This window comes from Mercenaria mercenaria, chromosome 12, assembly GCF_021730395.1.
Source record: "Mercenaria mercenaria strain notata chromosome 12, MADL_Memer_1, whole genome shotgun sequence".
In the NCBI taxonomy this organism is placed as follows: domain Eukaryota; kingdom Metazoa; phylum Mollusca; class Bivalvia; order Venerida; family Veneridae; genus Mercenaria; species Mercenaria mercenaria.
Genome location: NC_069372.1, coordinates 1,357,066 through 1,379,399, shown reverse-complemented (window position 1 = coordinate 1,379,399; position 22,334 = coordinate 1,357,066). Strand labels below are relative to the sequence as shown.

General features: G+C 35.9%; 2 protein-coding genes across 2 annotated transcripts in view; one reads left to right on the top strand and one right to left on the bottom strand.

The window, feature by feature from the left end:
* Positions 1 to 20,222, bottom strand: part of LOC123533984 (rabankyrin-5-like) — an 80,507-nt gene extending 60,285 nt beyond the window's left edge. Inside the window, exons 1-8 of the mRNA XM_045315997.2 lie at positions 20,164 to 20,222; positions 13,525 to 13,714; positions 11,756 to 11,877; positions 10,776 to 10,911; positions 8,988 to 9,111; positions 6,607 to 6,756; positions 5,452 to 5,617; positions 3,883 to 4,087 (exon numbers count right to left, since the gene is read on the bottom strand). Of these exons, the coding sequence (XP_045171932.2) occupies positions 3,883 to 4,087; positions 5,452 to 5,617; positions 6,607 to 6,756; positions 8,988 to 9,111; positions 10,776 to 10,911; positions 11,756 to 11,877; positions 13,525 to 13,714; positions 20,164 to 20,200 (1,130 nt within the window). The 5' untranslated portion in view covers positions 20,201 to 20,222. The remainder of the gene's footprint in view (positions 1 to 3,882; positions 4,088 to 5,451; positions 5,618 to 6,606; positions 6,757 to 8,987; positions 9,112 to 10,775; positions 10,912 to 11,755; positions 11,878 to 13,524; positions 13,715 to 20,163) is intronic.
* Positions 20,223 to 20,260: 38 nt separating this feature from the next.
* LOC123535138 (uncharacterized) overlaps positions 20,261 to 22,334 on the top strand; it is a 42,160-nt gene continuing 40,086 nt past the window's right edge. Inside the window, exon 1 of the mRNA XM_045317685.2 lies at positions 20,261 to 20,303. The gene's annotated coding sequence lies outside the window, so the exon portion shown is untranslated. The remainder of the gene's footprint in view (positions 20,304 to 22,334) is intronic.

Below are 22,334 nucleotides of genomic sequence, written 5' to 3'. Positions count from 1 at the left end.
CTAAAAAACAAGAGTGCCTCATGGTGGTGAACATTTGTGCCAAATTACATCAAAATGCCTCCATGCATACAGAAGAAATGCTCCAGACAGTCATTCTTGAATTTGGCATTTGACCTCTAAGTGTGACCTTGACCTTAGACATAGTGACCTGGTTCTTGCGAATAACAATCTGTCTCATGATAGTGAACATTTATGCCAAGTTACATCAAAATCCCTCCATGCATGAAGAAGTGTTCCAGACAAAGTCATTCTTGTATCTGACCTTTGGCATCTGTGTGTGACCTTGACCTTCAACCTAGGGACCAGGTTCTTGTGCACGACACTCCCTCTCATAGTGGTGAACATTTGTGCCAAGTTATATTCAAATCCTGTTTTGCATGACAAAGTTATACACCGGACAGGAAAAATGTCCCATTAACCTTTGATCTCCAAGTGTGACCTTGACCTTTAAGCTAGGGTTCTGGGTGTTGCGCATGACACGTCGTCTCATCATGGGGAACATTTATGCCAAGTAATATTAAAATCCCTTGAGTTCTGGACCGGACAGGAAAAAAACCCTATTGACCTTTGACCTCCAACTGTGACCTTGACCTTTAAGCTAGGGATCCTGGTTTTGCGTATGACACGTCATCTCATCATGGGGAACATTTGTGCCAAGTGATATTAAAATACCTTCATGGATGGCAGAGTTATGGCCGGACATGAAACGGACCCTGTTCATGCAATGTTAACATTTGACTGCCAAGTGTGACCTTGACCTTTGAGCTAGGGGTCTGAAAGTTGTGCGTGACACATCGTCTTATTATGAGGTACATTTGTGCCAAGTAATATTAAAATCCCTTCATGGATGACAGAGTTATGGACCAGACAGGAAAAAAGCTCTGTTGACCTTTGACCTCAAATTGTGACATGACCTTTCAGCTAGGGATCCTGGTTTTGCGCATGACATGTCGTCTCATCATCGGAAACATTTGTGCCAAGTAATATTAAAATCCCTTCATGGATGACAGAGTTATGGACCGGACACGAAACAGACCCTGTTCATGCCATGTTAACATTTGACTGCCAAGTGTGACCTTGACCTTTGAGCTAGGGGTCTGAAATTGTGCATGACACATCGTCTTATTATGAGGTACACTTGTGCCAAGTAATATTAAAATCCCTTCATGGATGACAGAGTTATGGACCGGACAGGAAAAAAGCCCTGTTGACCTTTGACCTCAAATTGTGACCTTGATCTTTAAGCTAGGGGTCCAGGTTTTGCGCAAGACACGTCGTCTCATCATGGGGAACATTTGTGCCAAGTAATATTAAAATCCCTTCATGGATGACAGAGTTATGGACCGGACACGAAATTGCGGACGGACGGATGGATGGACGGAAAGGCGGACGGATGGAAAAGCGCATTCCTATAGTCCCTGAAACAGGGGACTAAAAATGTGCTCCCTTGGATGTAAACAAGCTTATTCTTTGATTTGACCTGGTGACCTAGTTTTTGACCCCATATGACCCAGATAAAAATTCCTACAATATTTCATGCAGACAAACATTCTGACCAAGTTTCATGCACACCAAATGAACAAGAGTGTCAGCAAGCTCTTCCTTTGATTTGACTGGGTGACCTTTTTTTGATCCCATTTGACCCAGATTCAACCTTTGCCTAGGAATCATCAAGATAAACATTCTGACTAAGTTTCATGAAGATACGATCATAAATGTGGCCTGAAGAATGTTAACAAGCTTTTCCATTGATCTGACCTTATGACCTACTTTCTGATCCCATATGACCCAGTTTCAAACCTGGCCTAGATATCATCAAGATAAACATTCTGGCCAAGTTTCAAGAAGATAGGATCATATATGTGACCTCTAGGTTGTTAACAAGCTTTTCCTTTGATTTGACCTGATGGCCTAGTTTTTGACCCGACATGACCCAGTTTGGATCCAGGCCTAAGATCAACATGATAATCATTCTGAGCAAGTTTGTATAAAATCAAAGCATATATAGCTGAAAGGGCCAAAATAGAAAATTTTGCCGCATTCAGGGGCAGTAACTCTAGAACCCATAATGGAATCTAGCCAGTTTTCGTAACGAATTGAGATCTTATTGTGACTTAAGTTGTGTGTAAATAAGATTAAAATCAAACATAAAATGTCACTTCTATCATGTTCACAAGGTAAAAATTACCAAATTTTGGCTCTTTCAGGGGTCAATCAGGGGCCGTAATACCAGAACCTATGATTGGATCTGACAGATTCATCATGGAATCCAAGATTTATTGTTGTTGAAGATATTTTGCAAGTTTGTATCAAATCAAACAGTAAATGAAGTCTCTATATGACTGCAAAAGGCAAAATAGCAAATTTTAGCCCCTTAAGGGGCCATAACTCTGGAACCCAAGATGGGATCTGGCCACTTTTCTAAAGGAACCGAGATACTATGCCAATAAAAGTTATGTGCAAGTTTGATTATAGCTGATTGCAAAATGTTGTCCCTATCGTGTTCATAAGCCAAAAATAGCCAATTTTGGCCCTTTAAGGGGTCATAACTCTGTAACCCATGATGGGATCTTGAAAGGAACCGAGACATTATACCAATACAAGTTGTGTGCAAGTCTGATTAAAGTTGATTACAAAATGTGGTCTCTATCGTGTTCACAAGCCAAAAATAGCAAATTTTGGCACTTTAAGGGGCCATAACTCTGGAACCTATAAAGGGATCTGGCCAGTTTGAGAAAGGAACTGAGACATTAAGCCAATACAAGTTGTGTGCAAGTTTTATTAAAGCTGATTGCAAAACAAGGTCTCTATCATGTTCACAAGCCAAAAATGGTAAATTTTGGCCCTTTAAGGGGACATAACTCTGGAACCTATGACGGGATGTGGCCAGTTTTCAAAAGGAACCGAGATATTATGCCCATACAAGTTGTGTGCAAGTTTGATAAAAATCAAATACAAAATGTGGTCTCTATCGTGTTCACAAGGAAATTGTGAATGGACGGACGACGGACGCTAAAAACAGATGCTTATCCTCTTGTGACTTGTAACAAATAAAAACAAGTTTAATTTTCTACCTTACTATGGTTCTTTTTGCATGGTCGAAGTTTTGATGATTTTACCCAAGACAGAGTCATTTCAGCTTATTAGTAATATATTTTAGATTAACTGTTGAAAAGTATCTACAATTTAATAATAAGTCACTCTCGACATTTCATTCTATACTGTACCAACAGCCATGAGCATGCAAGAGAAATGAAACCAGTCTCTTTCAATATTGGGAACAATTCAGTCTGTTGTTGATAACAGTACAAATCTACCAACACAGAATTGAAGACAACTCTTCCAAACTTCAGTATGCTGATTCCAGATTACTATACTGAAGAAATCCAAAAGCGCAAAGAAAGCCAAATCTGAAGAGCTAGTCTAATTCATATACAGTCTAACCTGTATTATAAAGACCACCTCAGATTAAAGACCACAACTATATCACCTCTCTATAAAGGCCAACATATTCTCTCCTCAGTACAAATCTACCTTTAATGAACTTCTTGTTTTTTTTGTTTGTTTGTTGGTTTAACTTCACACCAACACAATAATAGATCATATGGCGACTTTCCAGGTTTTCATGGTCGAGGAAAACCCCAGGTGCTCATCGGTGCATTATTTCATCACGGGCATGCATGGTAGAACCATCCGCCTTCCATAAGCCATCTGGATGGCCTCTTCACAAGAACTCACTGCTCCGAGTGAGGCTTTAACCAACATTAGAGAGGGCCAAATAATTTTAGGTCAATGACCTTAACCACTCAGCCACAGAGGCACCCTGGTCGGTAAAAACCAGCTTGACCAAAACAGATATACAGCAGTGATAGTTATACTAACCTGCCTGCAGTGTCCTGTGAATTTACTTGTGCTCCATTGTTCAACAGAAGCTCCGCTGTTCTTGCCATACCCGACATAATTTCCGGACTGGTGATATCCGGACTAAAACAAGCAGTCATATGTAATGCTGTCTCTTTGTCCAGATGTGTGGTCATGTTTACATCCGCTTTGTTCTTTATCAAGAAACTCGCTGAAAACTCATCACCTTAAATGTATTTAAAGTGTAATTTTGCACATTTTTAAAGTAAAAATCCAGCAAAAATAGATGTGTGTGTAAAATGGGAGGAAGAAGTTATAGCTTTTAACCAGTTTACTCTTCCCGTTACCAGTATGAAATGATTTCTTTCCAAATATGACTTTTCTTATTTTGACTGGAGCAGTCCTTTTAAGAAAAGTCAAACTGCATGCAGGAGTTGCTTCCCTTCAACTTCAGAAATCTCTACCTATAGGTAATGCAGATCACTGCAGAGAAGATTGAAGAAAAGAACTTTTATTTTATTAGTCTGATTTCTTTATTTCTGAGGGGCATCAACTTCAAATACTTATGCGTCATTATCGTATATTTGGCACATCTAAATGCACAGCAACTGAAAATTGCTTTTATAAAACATTCACCAAAACCACACTATGTGCAGTAAGATGCTCAGGACATCGACAATCATCAGGAAAATAATTTTAAGGCTCTGAATAATTTTTTGAGTGTTGCATTATCAGATAACTATCACTGAAATCTTTGAAGCACTTGACCTGCATAATTTTTTTTCCCTAAAATTTACTCTTAAGTTTGTGAGAACATAAGTCATAAAAATACATATGACTATATCAATCAACCTTACTGTTTTTGGTTGGGAGCTTTTAGTCACGTGTTTTTTTTTTTTTCAGGTATTAATTCAGGCATGGGCAGACACCAGTGCAAAGCCATCAGCCCACAAGCAAGCCTGACAAAATTGTCAACCAACATTTATATTGATGTTAATATGGTTCAACAAATATAGGTAATGAGAAGTGAGTCAAATTCAGCTCCCCGCAGAAGTCCCATTTAATCTTACAACAAATTTAACATAACCACATTCATTCAATTTATCTAACAGCAGTAACTATGACAAGGTTCTGAGCTTACAAAACTGACCATTGGTCAATTTAGAAATTGTGCTATCAATGAACCAATGAACCAGCCCGCCCGCTTAGCTCAGTAGGTAAGAGCGTTGGTCTACGGATCTCGGGGTCGCGAGTTCGATCCTCGGGCGGGGTGTATGTTCTCCGTGACTATTTGATAATCGACATTGTGTCTGAAATCATTAGTCCTCCACCTCTGATTCATGTGGGGAAGTTGGCAGTTACTTGCAGAGAACAGGTTTGTACTGGTACAGAATCCAGGAATACTGGTTAGGTTAACTGCCCGCCGTTACATGACTGAAATACTGTTGAAAAACGGCGTTAAACCCAAAACAAACAAAATCAATGAACCAATAAGATGCTGAAGTCTTCAGACTGGTCTCCAGACTCATCTTGATAACCTCTGACCCTTTGAACTTTTCCAAACTTTTTAAGCATCTTACCCTAACATACCTCTTTTTATTGCTTTATGCAGTAAACTCCGTCCAGCGTTATCTTTATTACTGCAGTTGACACCATGTCCTACCAAGGTCTGTGCGACACTTTCTTGTTTAGATTTCAGTGCTAGATCTAATGGCAGGTCACCTTGGTTATCAACCTCATTTAGCTTCACAGTCAACTGAAATAAAACACAAAATGACAACATGCAGACTTTCAAAACAAAAATCAAAGTGAAAAGTAAACCAGAAATCCAACATTTCATTTTTAAACTCAGTATGGAGACCAGTCTAAAATCTCTAGCATCTGATTGGTTGTTTCTAAACAGTATACTGAAGCTGACCAATGACAAGGCTACATTCTTAGACTGGTCTCAAAACACAGTATGGAGACCAGTCTAAAAACTCTAACATCTGACTGGTTGTTTCTGAACAGTATTCTGAAACTGACCAATGACAAGACTACATTCTTAGACTGGTCTCAAAACTCACAACAATTCTTGATATTTACATAATCATGACAGCAAACCATTGAAGCATGAATACAGTGGTCTGAGATGTACTGAAACCTAAATTATATCAGAAACAATTCTAAAACCTTCATCTGAAATGTTTACTTTATATCAAAAAATTTTACATAAGAACAGAAACAGACCAGTTTGCTTCGTATAAGTGCTTTTTATCTATTTTCCTACAGTCTATTGACCAGTTCTAGAAACATAACTGAACTGCCAAATGGTCACAATTTAAAATAACATTTATTTAAGAAATAATTTATAGCAAAACCGTGTTTGAAACTATTTATACACAATGGGCGGTTATATGTTGAATGTAATAATTTGTATTATTTCTAATTATTTCGTACAACTAATAACCGCCGAAGTGTATAAATAGTTTCAAACACTGTTTTGCTATAAAGCACTGCTATTCATATATGTCTTTTATTGTAAAATTTATATCAAATATGATAGAATTGTTTCTTGGTGCATATATGGCACCGAATGGTAGGTCGTCACACTCCTTTGTTCATACATGCCTGGACTGGAAATGGTAATACGTCTGGCAGAATAGTTCAATTAGAGCATAAATGATGTTGATTTATTCTGCACACCTAATAACCAACTCAATGTGTGTGCAGATTAATCAAGACAGTTGGGAACTGTATACACACCTGTGAATCATACTCTATTAGGTATAAAAATACGACATCCTCTCTTCTAGCTCGTATTGCTGTATGTAGTGGATAGTCTGTTTTAGCCTTAAACATTTTATACAGCAGTGGTGCTGGCATCGATACAAAATCATCGCTCGTAAAATCATTCTGAAAAACATAATATTCAGTGTACTGCACACTGTTTTGTGTTAATCTTTGGAAGAGGTATCCACATCAACCCTTTAGAATGTGGAACTTTGAAATTTTTACAAGTGTCCTTAACCTTTTTACCTGCTAAATTTCTAATATGGACTAGTCCATCATTAAATTTGGGCAGTACCAATTAGGATTCAAAGGGGTGTTCAATGAAAATTTACCGACTGAATAGCAAACAGTGCAGACCACGATCAGCCTGCATGGATGTGCAGGTGGTCTACATCTATTAAAGAGAAAATGTCTTTAAGGACTGACAGTAACTAGAGAAGAGATTTCCATGATTAATGACCTAAAATATTACATAAAATCTATCCAAGACTGGAATAGCAAACAAGAGGGCCATGAAGGCCCTGTATTGCTCACCTGACTTATTGACCTAAAGATCATCAAGATTAACATTCTGACCAAGTTTCATTAAGATATGGTCATAAATGTGGCCTCTGAAGTGTTAAATAGCTTTTCCATCGATCTGACCCAGTGACCTAGTTTTTGATCAGACATCACCCAGATTCAAATTTGACCTAAAGATCACCAAGATTAACATTCTGACTACAGTAAGTTTTGTAAAGATACAGTCATAAATAATGTGGCCTCTAGAGTGTTAACCAGCTTTTCCTTTGATTTGACCTAGTGACCTAGTTTTTGATCCCACCTGACCCAGATCTGAATTTGACTTATAGATCATCAAGATTAACATTCTGACTAAGTTTCATTAAGATATGGTCATAAATGTTGCATCTACAGTGTAAACTAGCTTTTCCTTTGACTTGACCTGGTGACCTAGTTTTGAACCCAGATTCAAACTGGACCTTGAAATCACCAAGATTAACATTCTGACCGAGTTTCATGAAGATACAGTCATAAATCTGGCCTCTACAGTGTTAACAAGCTTTTCCTTTGATTTGACCTGGTGACCTAGTTTTTGACCCCAATATCAAACTCGTCCAAGATTTTATTGAAGGTAACATTCTGACAAAGTTTCATTAAGATTGGGCCATAAATGTGACCTCTAGAGTGTTAACAAGCTTTTCCTTCGATTTGACCTGGTGACCTAGTTTTTGACCACAGATGACCCAATATCGAACTTGTCCAAGATTTTATTGAGGGTAACATTCTGACAAAGTTTCATTAAGATTGGGCCCAAATTGTTACCTCTAGAGTGTTAACAAGATTTTCCTTTGATTTGACCTGGTGACCTAGTTTTTTATCCCAGATGACCCAATATTGAACTCATCCAAGATTTTATTGAGGGTAACATTCTGACTAAATTTCATTAAGTTTGGGCCAAAATTGTGACCTCTAGAGTGTTAACAGTCAAATTGTTGATGATGATGGATGGACAATGGACAAAGGGCGATCACAAAAGCTCACCTTGAGCACTTTGTGCTCAGGTGAGCTAAAAATATCTTTAAGGACTGACAGTAACTAGAGAAGAGATTTCCATGATTAATGACCTTAAATATTACATAAAATCTATCGAAAACCGGAAATAACAAAAAAAGTGCTGAATTATTGACTTCATTTTCAAAGCATGAATGATTTTAAAATATATCATTAGGAATTATATTTAAATGTTTTACATTTACAAATCTGTTTTATTATAAAAAATATCATTTCAAATATTCACCATACTTTTTTACAACTTTAAAATGTCAAACATTTGGAATGTTTGAAAGTCCCTTAGTGTATAACAATGCAAATTTGAACAAGAGCACCACCTGCAGTTGCCAATGCTCTTCTGAAAGTGCTGGACAATATGTAAGAAGAGTTAAAGTTCAGATTTTCTAAGTACAAAAAGAAGGGCCATAGTTCTGACAAATGCAGGTTAGAGATATGGTTCTTGGCCTACATAGTCACCTAATGATAATAAACAAGTGCGCAAAGTTTCAAAGTTATAGCTCTTACAGTTTTTGATGGAGCTAAACAAAATTTTTAACCAAGAAACTAATTTTTAAAAATACAAAAAGGGCCATAAGTCTGATAAAATGCAATCAGATTTATGATTCTTGGTCTATATAGTCATCAAATGATGGTAAACAAGTGTGCTAAGTTTCAAAGCTGTATCTCTTATAGTTTTTGAGAAAAGGTGGGCCTTAACGCCAATGATCAAGTGACGACAATACCTCACAGATTTTTCTAAAAAATCAGACCAGCTAAAAAGCATGTGACAAGTATATAGTTACCCAATGATTAGAGATCAGTTCTGAACAATGACTCTTCAACAGATTAGCATTCATCTCCTCAGCTGTTTGGTAAAACTGAATACAGTTCTTCATGTTCACATAGGACATCAAACCATTTTCACACCTGCAATCATTAGTTCTATATCAATATGGCCATTTGAAACTTATTTCTTTTTAATATTAAAACATAAGTTCATGAATGTAAAAGAAATATTACTTGTTTTAGAAAACATAGTAGGTAGGTAAATAAATCGGCAAGAAAAGCCTATAACCACTTGACTAGTAGTTCAAGGTGTCTCATGTAAGACAGCAAAAGATGAAAGGTAAGGGTAGATTTCTCAGAAGCAAAACAGGTTGAAATTTCCTTCTTGTATGTGTTTTATAGGACAGGTATACTACAGGAATTTAAATGACTATGTAGGCCAATAACAGTCTTGCCCATGAAATAAAATGTAATTTAAAAAATATATATAGCAGAACCATGTTTTAACATATTTAAACAATACGATGAGGTTATATGCATGCAGAATAATTTTACGAGGGTGTAGCCCCAAGTGAATTATACATGCAGTGTATAACCAATCTGTATTGTTGAGATATGTTAATACATGGGTCTTATTAATATTATTTTGATTCTAATATGAGCCGTGCCATGAGAAAACCAACATAGTGGCTTTGCGACCAGCATGGATCCAGACCAGCCTGCGCATCCCCACAGTCTAGTCAGGTTCCATGCTGTTCGCTTTTAAAGCCTATTGGAATTGGAGAAACTGTTAGCGAACAGCATGGATCCTGACCAGACTGCGCGGATGCGCAGGCTGGTCTGGATCCATGCTGGTCGCAAACCCACTATGTTGGTTTTCCCAAACAAGTAGATGAAATAGGAAAGCACTTTTTCATGGAGAATGTATGGTCCCAAATATAGTATGTCGACATGGCCTTAATGCGGAACTGTGTTTTAAAAGTGTTGAAATATGGGAAGTAACACATTCTACGGAATAATTTAGAATGCGTAGACATCAAAAGAGTTACTTTTCACGCGTAATAACCTATATAGTGTGTATTAATTAATTGTTACACCATTCCGTTATATCACTTCCATTCTGAAACGTATTTTATATGGGCCATTCCATGAGAAAACCTGTATAAGTGACATCATGAATTAAATTATAATTTAGGCACAAGCCTGGTGACATGGTATTATTAATGCATAATAAATAGTTTAAAATACTGAAAAATGATTGTTTTTCTTATGTTCAGACAGAAACTAGAAACACAGTTATCTCTGGCAAATCATATTTTACAAATAAATGTTACTTGTGTTGTCATGGCAACAGAAATTCCAAAGCAAACGTGCATCATGAAAATATAGAGGGGCGTAGATAAAAGGCCCGTAATGAAAGCAAAAATATACAGTTAAGTTATTTTTCAATAAAATCATTTTAAACTGTGCCGAAATATTCAAAAGTATGATGTTTAGTAAGTGATATGCAAAAGTTGTTGCATTAATGACTTGAAAAATACACGGCATGCACGGCAATGCCATATTGCTTTCATGACGTTCTTAACGTCATGTCTCAAAATGCCTTCGGTGACTTACTTAAAATAATTGTAACTCTTGAAACACTGAAGATAATTACTTCTAATTTTCAGATTTGAAATGTTACAGAATGCTCTTTATAAATATTATATTTTCTCAATTTTTCTCAATGTGAAGTCGGATTTCCATGTTTTAATGGAAATGTGCATGGATTTTTCATGCTGTATTTCACATTTTCACAAGCATACCTTTGCCGAAGATGTTCCAATTTAAATCTGGTTGCTGCCCGTAACAGTTCCAGAAGGAACCCGCTATCTGACTCAATGTTGATGTCATCGGTGTACACCCATTTCATGAGAGCATACGACACATTGTATTTGATATCTGTAATATAGAGAGACTGTTTAAACTTTGTCACCATCATAAGCAAATAAAACAAATCTAATTGTAACACTACTTGCCTGCAGAATTTGACAGATAAGAAATAGAGGGAAAATGCATCGAAACTTTAACCTGAAATTCTGTATGAAAAGGGATATAACTCGTGAAAATATTCGTATCAAATAATATGACTAATATGATATGGTGATAATGAAAAACAACTATTTCAAGTCCGAGTCAAATCCATTTACGAATAAGAGAGACAGAGTAATAGTGCATAAAAAACTTTAACCTGAAATTCTAACAAAGGGGCATAATTCATGAAATATTGGCACAAGAGTAATATCCTTTGCTTGATAGGATGTGTGTGGTAATGAGGAGCAACTGTTATAAGTTTGAAGCAAATCCATCATGCAGAACTAAAGTGAAAGCACATCAAAACTTTAACCAAGCCCTAGGTGTGGGCACAGGTGCAACAGAATAGCTCTCCTTATACTGTTGTCCAGCTAAAACTAACATGTAGAATATGAAGCACAGTTGAAACGCAGTATCTGAATTCCAAGGGATCAAGCGGTTTACTTCGAGATGAACAAAATTCGATTTTAAATTACTGTCAACTGGAATTTTGAGATAAGCAAATTCACGGTATCAAATTTCAACTGACAGTCTATATCATTTAAATTCTTTTGGTTTTATTCTAGATGTCATGTGATTACCATCAACATTTAATAATCCAATGTAGAGAGTAATGTACTGTCAGGGGAGGTAATCCATGCACAGAGTAAGCTGTTATATTGTGTAATTATATATTCATAATATTTTCTTTTAAAAAAAAACTTTAGCTCACCTGAAAAATCCAGATCTGATACTTTTGAAAGGTCATCAACACCCCAGTGGTCACTGCGAGCTGCTAGGACAAACCTGTGTCCGAAAAGTTGTCGCCCACCTTCTAACTGTATTGTGAGGTCACTAAAGACATAAAAAGATTGATCAACATGTAACATACGTTTTAACCCATTCAAAACTAGAACCGTCACAGGAGTGATAAATAATATCCCCACAATAAGGCCTTGTCACAGAAGTATGGCAAATTTTAAGTTAGAAAGGGGCCATAATTACGTAAAAGAATTGGTGGTTTGTAGCCAAAGTCTAACTTGTATTTTATGATGTAACACTTGTGTACCAAAAAATTAAATCTGTCAAGTCTTTCACGAGTTATTGTCCGGAAACCATGAAAACCAACGGACCGACAGACTGACAAGCACACTCCTATATACCCTCAAAAACTTCAGTTGTGGGGATATAGCAAGTTCAGTACTGTTAGAAAGTTGTAATGCCCTTGCCATGCTCCTAGGGCAGAAACCTTGATGAAACTTTGAACATAGGGAAATTCTAACTCTACTGGTTGGGAACCATTTTCCGGACATATTTTCATATTTCGGCTCCATTATTCCCTAAAAAAATATTTGACATAAATGAAGCCCACACTGCACAAACTTCAGCTCCTTCCACATCCGATGTTGTAATCAGCATCGCGTTGTGACGTAAAATATGGGTTCCATGGGGCCTCAAATGGGGTCACTAAAATAAGTCATTTTTCCCGTCAGGTAAACCAGTATCCGGACAAATATTTTGACGGTGTTTGGTTGTTAACTTGTTATCAAAATAAATAATTAAACTAGTTCTACACATTTCTTTATCATTCATCTCTTCAAAATTGCGCATGAAACATAATCCGCTATTCAATAGCAGCTACGAAAGCAAACCGAGGTTGACTATAAAAAACTCGAATTCGTCTTATACGAATTCTTGATAATTCCAATAGATATAGAATAAAATTAGTGCAAAAATCGACAGCCCTGCATCTTACGTATCTTTTAGCGTGACATTAAAAATAGAACATGTTATAAGCAGACAATCATTATGTAGTTTGATTATTCCTTCCCCACTTGATACCTCGGCATGTGTGAACTACTGCGCATGCGCAATGCTATCTTCATGCCCCGTTAAGACAGAAAGTTATTTTGTCAACGCAGGTGAGTTATCATCAAAAACCCAAACATTATACAGCCTTATAAAATAGTGGATTGTTGTAGACATGAAGAACAAACATCTATATGATCTAAATGAAACAATTACATGAATAACAACGAAATACATATATATTACATGTGTCCGGAAACTGGTCCTGTCCGGAAAATGGTTCCCAACCAGTATGCTACCTGTTTAAAATCTGACAATTACAGTGACCAATCAACTCATTTTAATCTACAGAACTAATATTGTAAAACACTTCAAACTTGTGTGAACTTTATTGTGCAAGATTACTGAACTGTCTTAGTTAATCATACTGTAATAATAGGGTCACACATTAAACCAGAATCCACCTAAAAACCGGAATACACTTTGCATAACCTGTTTTTTTAATTTAACTTTAAATATATAATTCACAACGTTGTAAGTTGGATCCAAAATGCACTAGAATATACCATGTACCTTTTCGCAAAAACAGTGAGTTAAGAAAGGATAAAACTTGCTAATATTAGCGAAAATAAAGTCCTCAAAGTGTTTTATAGTAGATCACAGATTTTAAATTAAACCACAAAAGAAAAATACCTATAAAGTTGTTTGTCAAACAGATCTGCAACTGTGTTTAAAAGTTTTGTGACGAAGTTGTTGTCGCCGCTCTGACCCGCAGCCGCTGACAGAACCTGGTATTTCTTCTCCACATCAGCTAAACGATTCTGTAACTTGACATATTCCTCACGTAAAAGTCGCAAGTGGTTCTGCAGCTTTGTAACCTCTCCTAAAACAATTAGCAAACAATCATTTAGAATTTATAGGTAATCAGATTTGTATTGAGAAATATGCATGAGTTCTGCAGTGGAAATACTGCGCGATTTGAGGAGCGCAATATTATCCCACGAAAGAATGAGTGCATATTTCTAGATGCAAATCTAATAACCTATTTATATTTATTACATACTCATACTACACTTATAATTAATATAAAGTTCTAAATGATATAAATTTGTTCTTTAACCTGAGTAAAACTGAAAATATAGTCGTTCAAGAACTTTTAAACATGACGACATGCATGAAACTGACATCACAAATGACGTCACACACCCGAAATTAAACTTGAATGTCAGTATTTTTCCATGCAGGTTCTATTGAAACTTAACAGAGTTTTTAAATGAGTATGTAATAATCTGATTATACTATACCTGTATTATGTACCAGCAACTAGAAGGATGGGACTATGAATTATTTATTGCTGACTTAGAAAGCTTTACATCACTTATTTCACATTTTCATAGGGTCTGGATTCATTCAAAACTTCTAGAATTCCTAAGCATAGTCTTACAAAAAAACACGAAAATCTTCATTAAGTAGTTAGGTCAAAATTAAAAATATGTCTGTTTGCTGTCTCCCTACCTACCCGCTTAAAGGGCAATGCTGTTCAAATTGCAATTTGACAAGTGCCACATATATATATATTTCAAGTAAGCAAAATAATAAGCTGTATTATTTAATTTCATCCTTTTATACAACATAATAACAGCTTTGTCTTATTTTTACAGAAGAAATATTCTGTAAGAAACAATCATATATCTACTGGTAAAATTATACTCCCCCCACAAAAAAAAAAAAAAATGCCTACCTACCTACCCAACTATAACAAGAGGACCATGATGGTCCTGAATCGCTCACCTCTTTCCACATGACCCAGTTTTGAGTATGACGTCGTTTTTCCTATTATTTGACATAGTGACCTAGTTTTTGAGCTCATGTGACCCAGTTTTGAACTTGACCTAGATATCATCAAGATAAAAATTCTGACCAATTTTCATGAAGATCCATTGAAAAATATGGTCTCTAGAGAGGTCAAAAGATTTTAATAATTTTAGACCTACTGACCTAGTTTTTGACCGCAGTTGACCCAGTTTCAAACTTGACCTAGATATCATCAAGATGAACATTCAGACCAACTTTCATACAGATCCCATGAAAAGTATGGCCTCTAGAGAGGTCACAAGGTTTTTTTATTATTTGACCTACTGACCTAGTTTTTTAAGGCACGTGACCCAGTTTCAAACTTGACCTAGATATCATCAAGGTGAACATTCTGACCATTTTTTATGGAGATCCATTCACAAGTATGGTCTCTAGAGAGGTCACAAGGTTTTTCTATTTTTAGACCTAATGACCTAGTTTTTGACCGCACATGATCCTGTTTCGAATTTGACCTAGATATCATCAAGATGAACATTCAGACCAATTTTCATACAGGTCCCATGAAAAATATGGCCTTTAGAGAGGTCACAAGGTTTTTCTATTATTTGACCTACTGACCTAGTTTTTGATGGCACGTGACCCACTTTCAAACTTGACCTAGATATCATCAAGATGAACATTCAGACCAATTTTCACACAGATCCCATGAAAAATATGGCCTCTAGAGAGGTCACAAGGTTTTTCTATTATTTGACCTACTGACCTAGTTTTTGACCGCACGTGACCCACTTTCGAAATTGACCTAGATATCATCAAGGTGAACATTCTGACCAATTTTCATGAAGATCTCATGAAATATATGGCCTCTAGAGAGGTCACAAGGTTTTTCTATTTTTAGACCTACTGACCTAGTTTTTGACCGCACATGACCCAGTTTCGAACTTGATCTAGATATCATCAAGATGAACATTCAGACCAACTTTCATACAGATCCCATGAAAAATATGGCCTCTAGAGAGGTCACAAGGTTTTTCTATTATTTGACCTACTGACCTAGTTTTTGAAGGCACGTGACCCAGTTTCGAACTTAACCTAGATATTATCAAGGTGAACACTCTGACCAATTTTCATGAAGATCTTTTGAAATATATGGCCTCTAGAGAGGTCACAAGGTTTTTCTATTTTTAGACCTACTGACCTAGTTTTTGAAGGCACATGACCAAGTTTCGAACTTGACCTAGATATCATCAAGGTGAACATTCTGACCAAGTTTCATGAAGATCTTGTGAAATATATGGCCTCTAGAGAGGTCACAAGGTTTTTCTATTTTTAGACCTACTGACCTAGTTTTTGATGGCACGTGACCCAGTTTCGAACTTGACCTAGATATCATCAAGATGAACATTCTGACCAACTTTCATAAAGATTCCATGAAAAATGTGACCTCTAGAGTGGTCACAAGCAAAAGTTTACGGACGCACGCATGCACGCACGGACGGACGACGGACACCGTGCGATCACAAAAGCTCACCTTGTCACTTTGTGACAGGTGAGCTAAAAAGTAGGGTCGGGAGACAGCAAACAAACACTTTTTCATAAGTGGCCTTATGTATTATGATTTTTGATGTTTGAAATATTGACGCCATAAAAGTCATATACATGTAACAACATCATAAAACTGTATAAAGGGAGGGAACAACATCACAAACTGTTTAAAGGGAGGGACAACATTATAAAACTGTATAACGGGAGGTAACAACATCATAAAACTGTATAAGGGGAGGTAACAACATCATAAAACTGTATAAAGGGAGGGAACAACATCATAAAACTGTATAAGGGGAGGGAACAACATCATAAAACTGTATAAAGGGAGGGAACAACATCATAAAACTGTACAACAATAAAGTAGGTTTTGGAACAGAACAACACTCAACATGCCTGGTAATATGTATAATGAAATGTGTAAGTACGGTAGCTTTATACAAGCAGGGTTTCAATATTAATTTGTAAAAAGACAGGATGTGTACATCATTCTGGAGGAAAAAATGTGCAGAAGTGTATATAAACTAGGAAGCTGTTAAGCAAGAATACAGTTACAACGTACATTGTAAGAGGATGTGAAATAGTTGTATTACTTAATAATGGGTTAGTTTCATTCAATGAAAAAGCTAACATCAAATAAGGATTTTTTCACATTACTTTTTATATATGCAACCTCTCTAGAGCAAACACCACATGAAAAACTAACCCTTACCCTGCTAAATTTCTATAATGAACTTGTCCATCTTTCAATTTGGACAGTATCATTAACAGTTAAAAGGGGTGGTTACCTAAAAAGATACTGACTGAATGACGAACAGTGCAGATCATGATCAGACTGCACAGATGTGCAGGCTGATCATGATTTACACTGGTTGCAAAGGCAGAATTAATTGTGTCCACCATGATAAGGGCTAAAAATGTTTGTTATACAAAGGTGGTGAAAATTTCAGTACTGGTGATTGCTCTATGTAGGCGTTGTTAATACAGGTAATATGGAGGGCAGAAATGTTAAAAAGAAAAGGGGTGTACAACATTCAACTTGCCTGGTGTATTAGTTTGGTTATTAAGAAGATCATCAACACGTGTTAGTTGAGTACTAGTATCTGAAGTGTTACACAAACATCGTTATAAGTAACTAAATACCGTATTACCCCATATAAATGTCCCTCCAGCATTTTTTTCAGAGAGGCATGGGGGGAATATGGGTGGGAGTGGGTGGTCCTTTAGTTGAGGAAAGTCCTGTTGCAATGATTAAGACCTGGTTAAATCACACTAAAATCAATGTTATTTTTTTTATGTTACGTTTCAGAAGAAATTTCGACATTAATTTCGTACAAAGAGTTTTGACTGGAAGTTTTTTGTTTACAATTTACAAGGGTTTAAACCATTTTATTTGTCAAAATTTCTGAATTAAGTTCTTTGGATGAGAAAAAGGGCTGAATTTTTTGCCCAAAACAGGTTAGAAAAATGCTAAGTATCTATTAATTAATATAAATAAATACTTGCCCTATGCTGGTACTGTTATGAAATTCAGTGTAACTTAAAATGCATAAATATAATTCCTAGTGTATATTCGATTAGATTATTAAATTAAAGACAAACAATGCTACCATAATTATGTGTTTATAGAGGGGTATACGGTATTTACAAAATATTATCTGCATTCATAAGCAACTGATGAATATGTTTGGAAGAATATATCAATTTCAAACTGTAAGTTTATATTGTCATATATATAAACGCATGCCACTTATTTACTGAAAAAGATGTAAGAAAGTAAGCTACTCTAACTGTTGAATGCATGCCGTATAAAAATTTCAAGGTTTTGGAAATATCTTTTTAAAATTTGTAAATAAATATAAGTTAAAGTTAATGTGCCATAGCCTTTTGAATTTAGACAGTAAAAATTAATGTCTTTTTACTTATAAAGAAGAATACATAACATATCTAGGTCCTCCTAGTTCACAAAAAAAAATATTTAGAAAAAAGAAAATCAGTCCTGTAGACTGGACATACATGCACGTCCATGCTCATGATGACCAAAGAGAAACCCAGGTTGGATGCCATTTATGGTGGGTGTGAAAATGTGCAGCAAAAATGGACCTCACACTATTTCCAAGGGCTTTTTTCCTTTTAAAATATGGGCTGTTTACAGACTCCTTCCCCTCTGAAAATTTCTTTCCAATCATGCAGTTTCCCCTAAAATTGAGTTTTGGTCAAGATTTTTCTCAGACATTTACCTAAATACCAAGTGGCTCTATATTTTCTCCAAAGAACAAGTGCAGACCCCTTCCCCTTTAATGAAAATTATTGTGGAACAGATCACAGACATGATGTAAATTCCATACCATGACACACAAAATGTAACAAAACCTTGGGACGATTTCCAAAGGAATAACCAGGTCTTGGCTATTGATGTTTTAATAGACACTCTGTAAATCATAAATTTCAGGATTTTTCAGTTTGTAATTTTGCAGACTGTGAATAATATTATGAAATCTGCTGAAATTATAATTCAACTCAACAGTCAGGGGTACTGTTTTAAGTTATGTAACCTATTTCAGTTACTTTTTCAAGCATTTTATAACCTGTATTAGTTATAAAATATAGTTAACTCAGGTAAGTTATTCAAAAAAAGTCTTTTTGCTGTTCTCACAAAGTGATCTTTAAAGTGAAATTAGTAGCAAACTGTGGTTAATCAAATTCTCTTTTAGTCTGATCATGACCTGATAGGCATAATGGGATGTTAAGAGTTTTATAGCTTTAAAACTTTATCAGCCTTGCGTAAAAATTTTTACTGCATAGCGGGAAAGATAAAAGTTCAAGGATTCAGGAAATAATTGCATTAGTCTCATTCAAAATGAGGAATTGGCACAGGAGGGCTTTGTAATATTTTATGATAACTGAAACAAGTTATGAAAATATAAGCAATAACTCAAATGGGTTATAAACTGCGATAACTTAAAACAGTTACACCCCTGACTGCTCAAACCTGCAGTTTAAATTCACATGATTTACAGACTGCATGCGTAAATGAAGGTGATTTTTAACTTACAGTCAATTATACTCAATATGGACGACTCTGATTTTTAAAAAATGTGAAAAAATTAAAGTGATTCAAAACTGTCAGAAATTCTTTTATTAGTTTTTATGGACGCATTGGTCGAGAGAGCTAAGACGCTTTCCTACAGAGGTGAAGACCCCTGGTTCGAATCCTGCAGGCTACTCCCACTGCGGTGTGTCCTTCGGCAAGGCACTTCATCATGATTTCCTCAGTCAACCCAGCTGTAAATGGGTACCAGAAATTGCTGGGGGTAAGGTATAAATGGTTTTAACGGTTGCTCAAAAGTTCTACAGAGCTTATGTTAATTGTTTCACAAAGTGACGGTAAATAAAATTTACCTTAAATGCAGAAAGTAAAACATTTCATTTTAACCTGCTGTTTTTAGATCGTAATTTCAACTGCATGATTTGACACATCCAGTCTGTAAATTTACAGACTGAAAAATCTTTAAATTTATGGATTTCTCTATATTAACAGAATGTCTGTAAAAGCATCAAAATCCTAGACCAATATCTCAGATTATCTGACTGAACCTTTTAGTGAAGAGAACTGAGATCAGGCTTACAACTAGGACAGGCAGTAGCCAGTACATACTTTCAGACAGAACAGGAAACATTTAACAGTTTTAAATACAACTATTGCAAATGATATTAAACTGCAGCAAATCCGAGTATACAGGTGAGTTAGCAGATTCCTGTTAAAACTGCTGCAATAAAATTACTCCACCCATTAATTCTAAGCGAAAGAAATAAATTTGAAAAAGTAGAAAATGAATTTGTGACAGTCATTGCAAATTTTTGTTAGAGGCAGTTTGAAAATCTAAGAATATGATGTAGCTTAAAGCAAAGCGAACTGTGTAAGAGAAAAATTAAAAAATAAAGAAATTATTTCCAAAAAATGCAAATTACCATCCGCCATTTTGGATTTTAAGAGGTCATGTGACATTTGTAGACTGTGCTAAGTTATTTCTCTCCACAAATGGTACTTTTTAAAGTTAATAATGTAAACAAGCCAAACGGTGTAGATGTAAATAAAACTGACCTGACAGGTAATTAAGCATATGGGGAATTATTATTTTCGTATAATTTACCCTCAAAATAGTTAAATAGGGAAAGAGATTTGGTAGTTCTGTTTGACAACAGTTTTCAATGAAATATATCGCCGTACAGAATTGTCTTTTGTTTAGGCTTTATTTGCTTTTGTCATGATCTTAGATGACTTGAAACTTGACAGACTTGGCAAACCCAAATATATATAGGACACTTAGGGACTGCTTGATAATTTTTGGCTGTCGCTTTCCCATCAGAGGGATGGCAATTATAAAATATCAGATCATAGAATAAGCCATCCAGATAAATTTCCTGGCCGTAAAGTAATGTGGGCTGGACTATAGGATTATAGGGACAATTAACCCAGACCATATTAGGGACAACCCAGACTATGTTTTAGGACGACCCGGGCCTAGTCTCAATTTTTCGACTGCAAGGCAGACCGATTTCACAGACTGACATTTACTGTATGTCTGCCTTTATGTCTGAAGTAGTTGGGATCAAAACTGTGGTGGAAATCGGCGCGATTTAAACTTCATGATTTATAGTATTACAAACACATTTTTCACAAGTTGGGTTATTTTGCACTAGGAAAATATAAACAATCATTTAAAAACACCCAAAGGTAAACAAAAGTTAAAAATGGCATGTTAAACCTACCCTGATAGTGATACATTCTGGTTTGCATACTGTAAATTTGAAATGAAATGTATTAACATGTAACTTCAGTAAATTCTTGTCCGGGCTGTAACTCTTCCATCCGAATAAAGGGATTTTGAAGTAACTTGGAATAAATGTTCACCATAATGAGACGACGTGTCATGCGCAAGACCCAGACCCCTAGCTCCAAGGTCAAGGTCACACTTACAGGTCAAAGGTTAACATGGTCTATTTCGTGTCTGGTCCATAACTCAGTGCCATCCATGAAGGGAATTTGAAACAACTTGGCATAAATGTTTACCATAATGAGATGACGTGTCATGTGCAAGACCCAGACCCTAGCTCCAAGGTCAAGGTCACACTTATAAGTCAAAGGTTAACAGGGTATGTTTTGTGTCCAGTCCATAACTCTGCCATTCATTAAGGGATTTTGAAATTACTTAGCATAAATGTTCCTCATAATGAGACGACATGTCATGAGCAAGACCCAGACCCCTAGCTCCAAGGTCAAGGTCACACTTAGAGGTCAAAGGTTAACATGGTCTGTTTCTTGTCCGGTCCATAACTCTGCCATTGATGAAGGGATTTTGAAATTACTTGGCATAAGTGTTCCCTATAATGAGATGAGATGTCATGCGCAAGAACCAGGCCCCTAGCTCCAAGGTCAAGGTCTCACTTAGAAGTCAAAGGTTTTTCTTGTCTGGTCCATAACTCTGCCATTTATCAAGGGATTTGAAAATAATTTGACACAAATGTTAACCATATTGAGAAGATGTGTCTCGCTTATGACCGAGGCCTCTTAGGTCAAGGTCAAGGTCACAAAATGATATGTGATTTTTTGCGCATACAACTGTGGCATTCTTGGGCCTACTTCAGGGGCATTTATCACCAATAGTGACAGCTCTTGTTTAAAGTGTGTCTTTATTAAGTTAAACATATTTAATCGCTAAGATCCAATTACATTGGCCTTTTCATGTGTTTAAAGGTGGGACAAACGTGTCTTTAATCATAACTTAATTCAGTCACTGATGTTCTATGTTAGCGATATTAATGAGGGTGATAATTCAGTTATGACCTATGTTGAATTTAGCAATATTAACAAGGTGATAGTTCAATCATGGAACTTTTTTCATTGAAGTGCGTTATTGTGACTTTTTTAAAGATCTATAGTTATTAAAAATCAGATGTTTGTCAATAGATGGATTTCTTAGAAACTGAAATAAATAATCAGTTACACTTATTTATGTTCACTGAGTGTTCAATGCGTGTCGGTTTAACACTAGAGGTGATAGCTATTATTTTCCTATCAAGATAAAGTTGTTTAGGATAAAAAATATATTTGATAAATATACTTTGTCTTATGAATATTA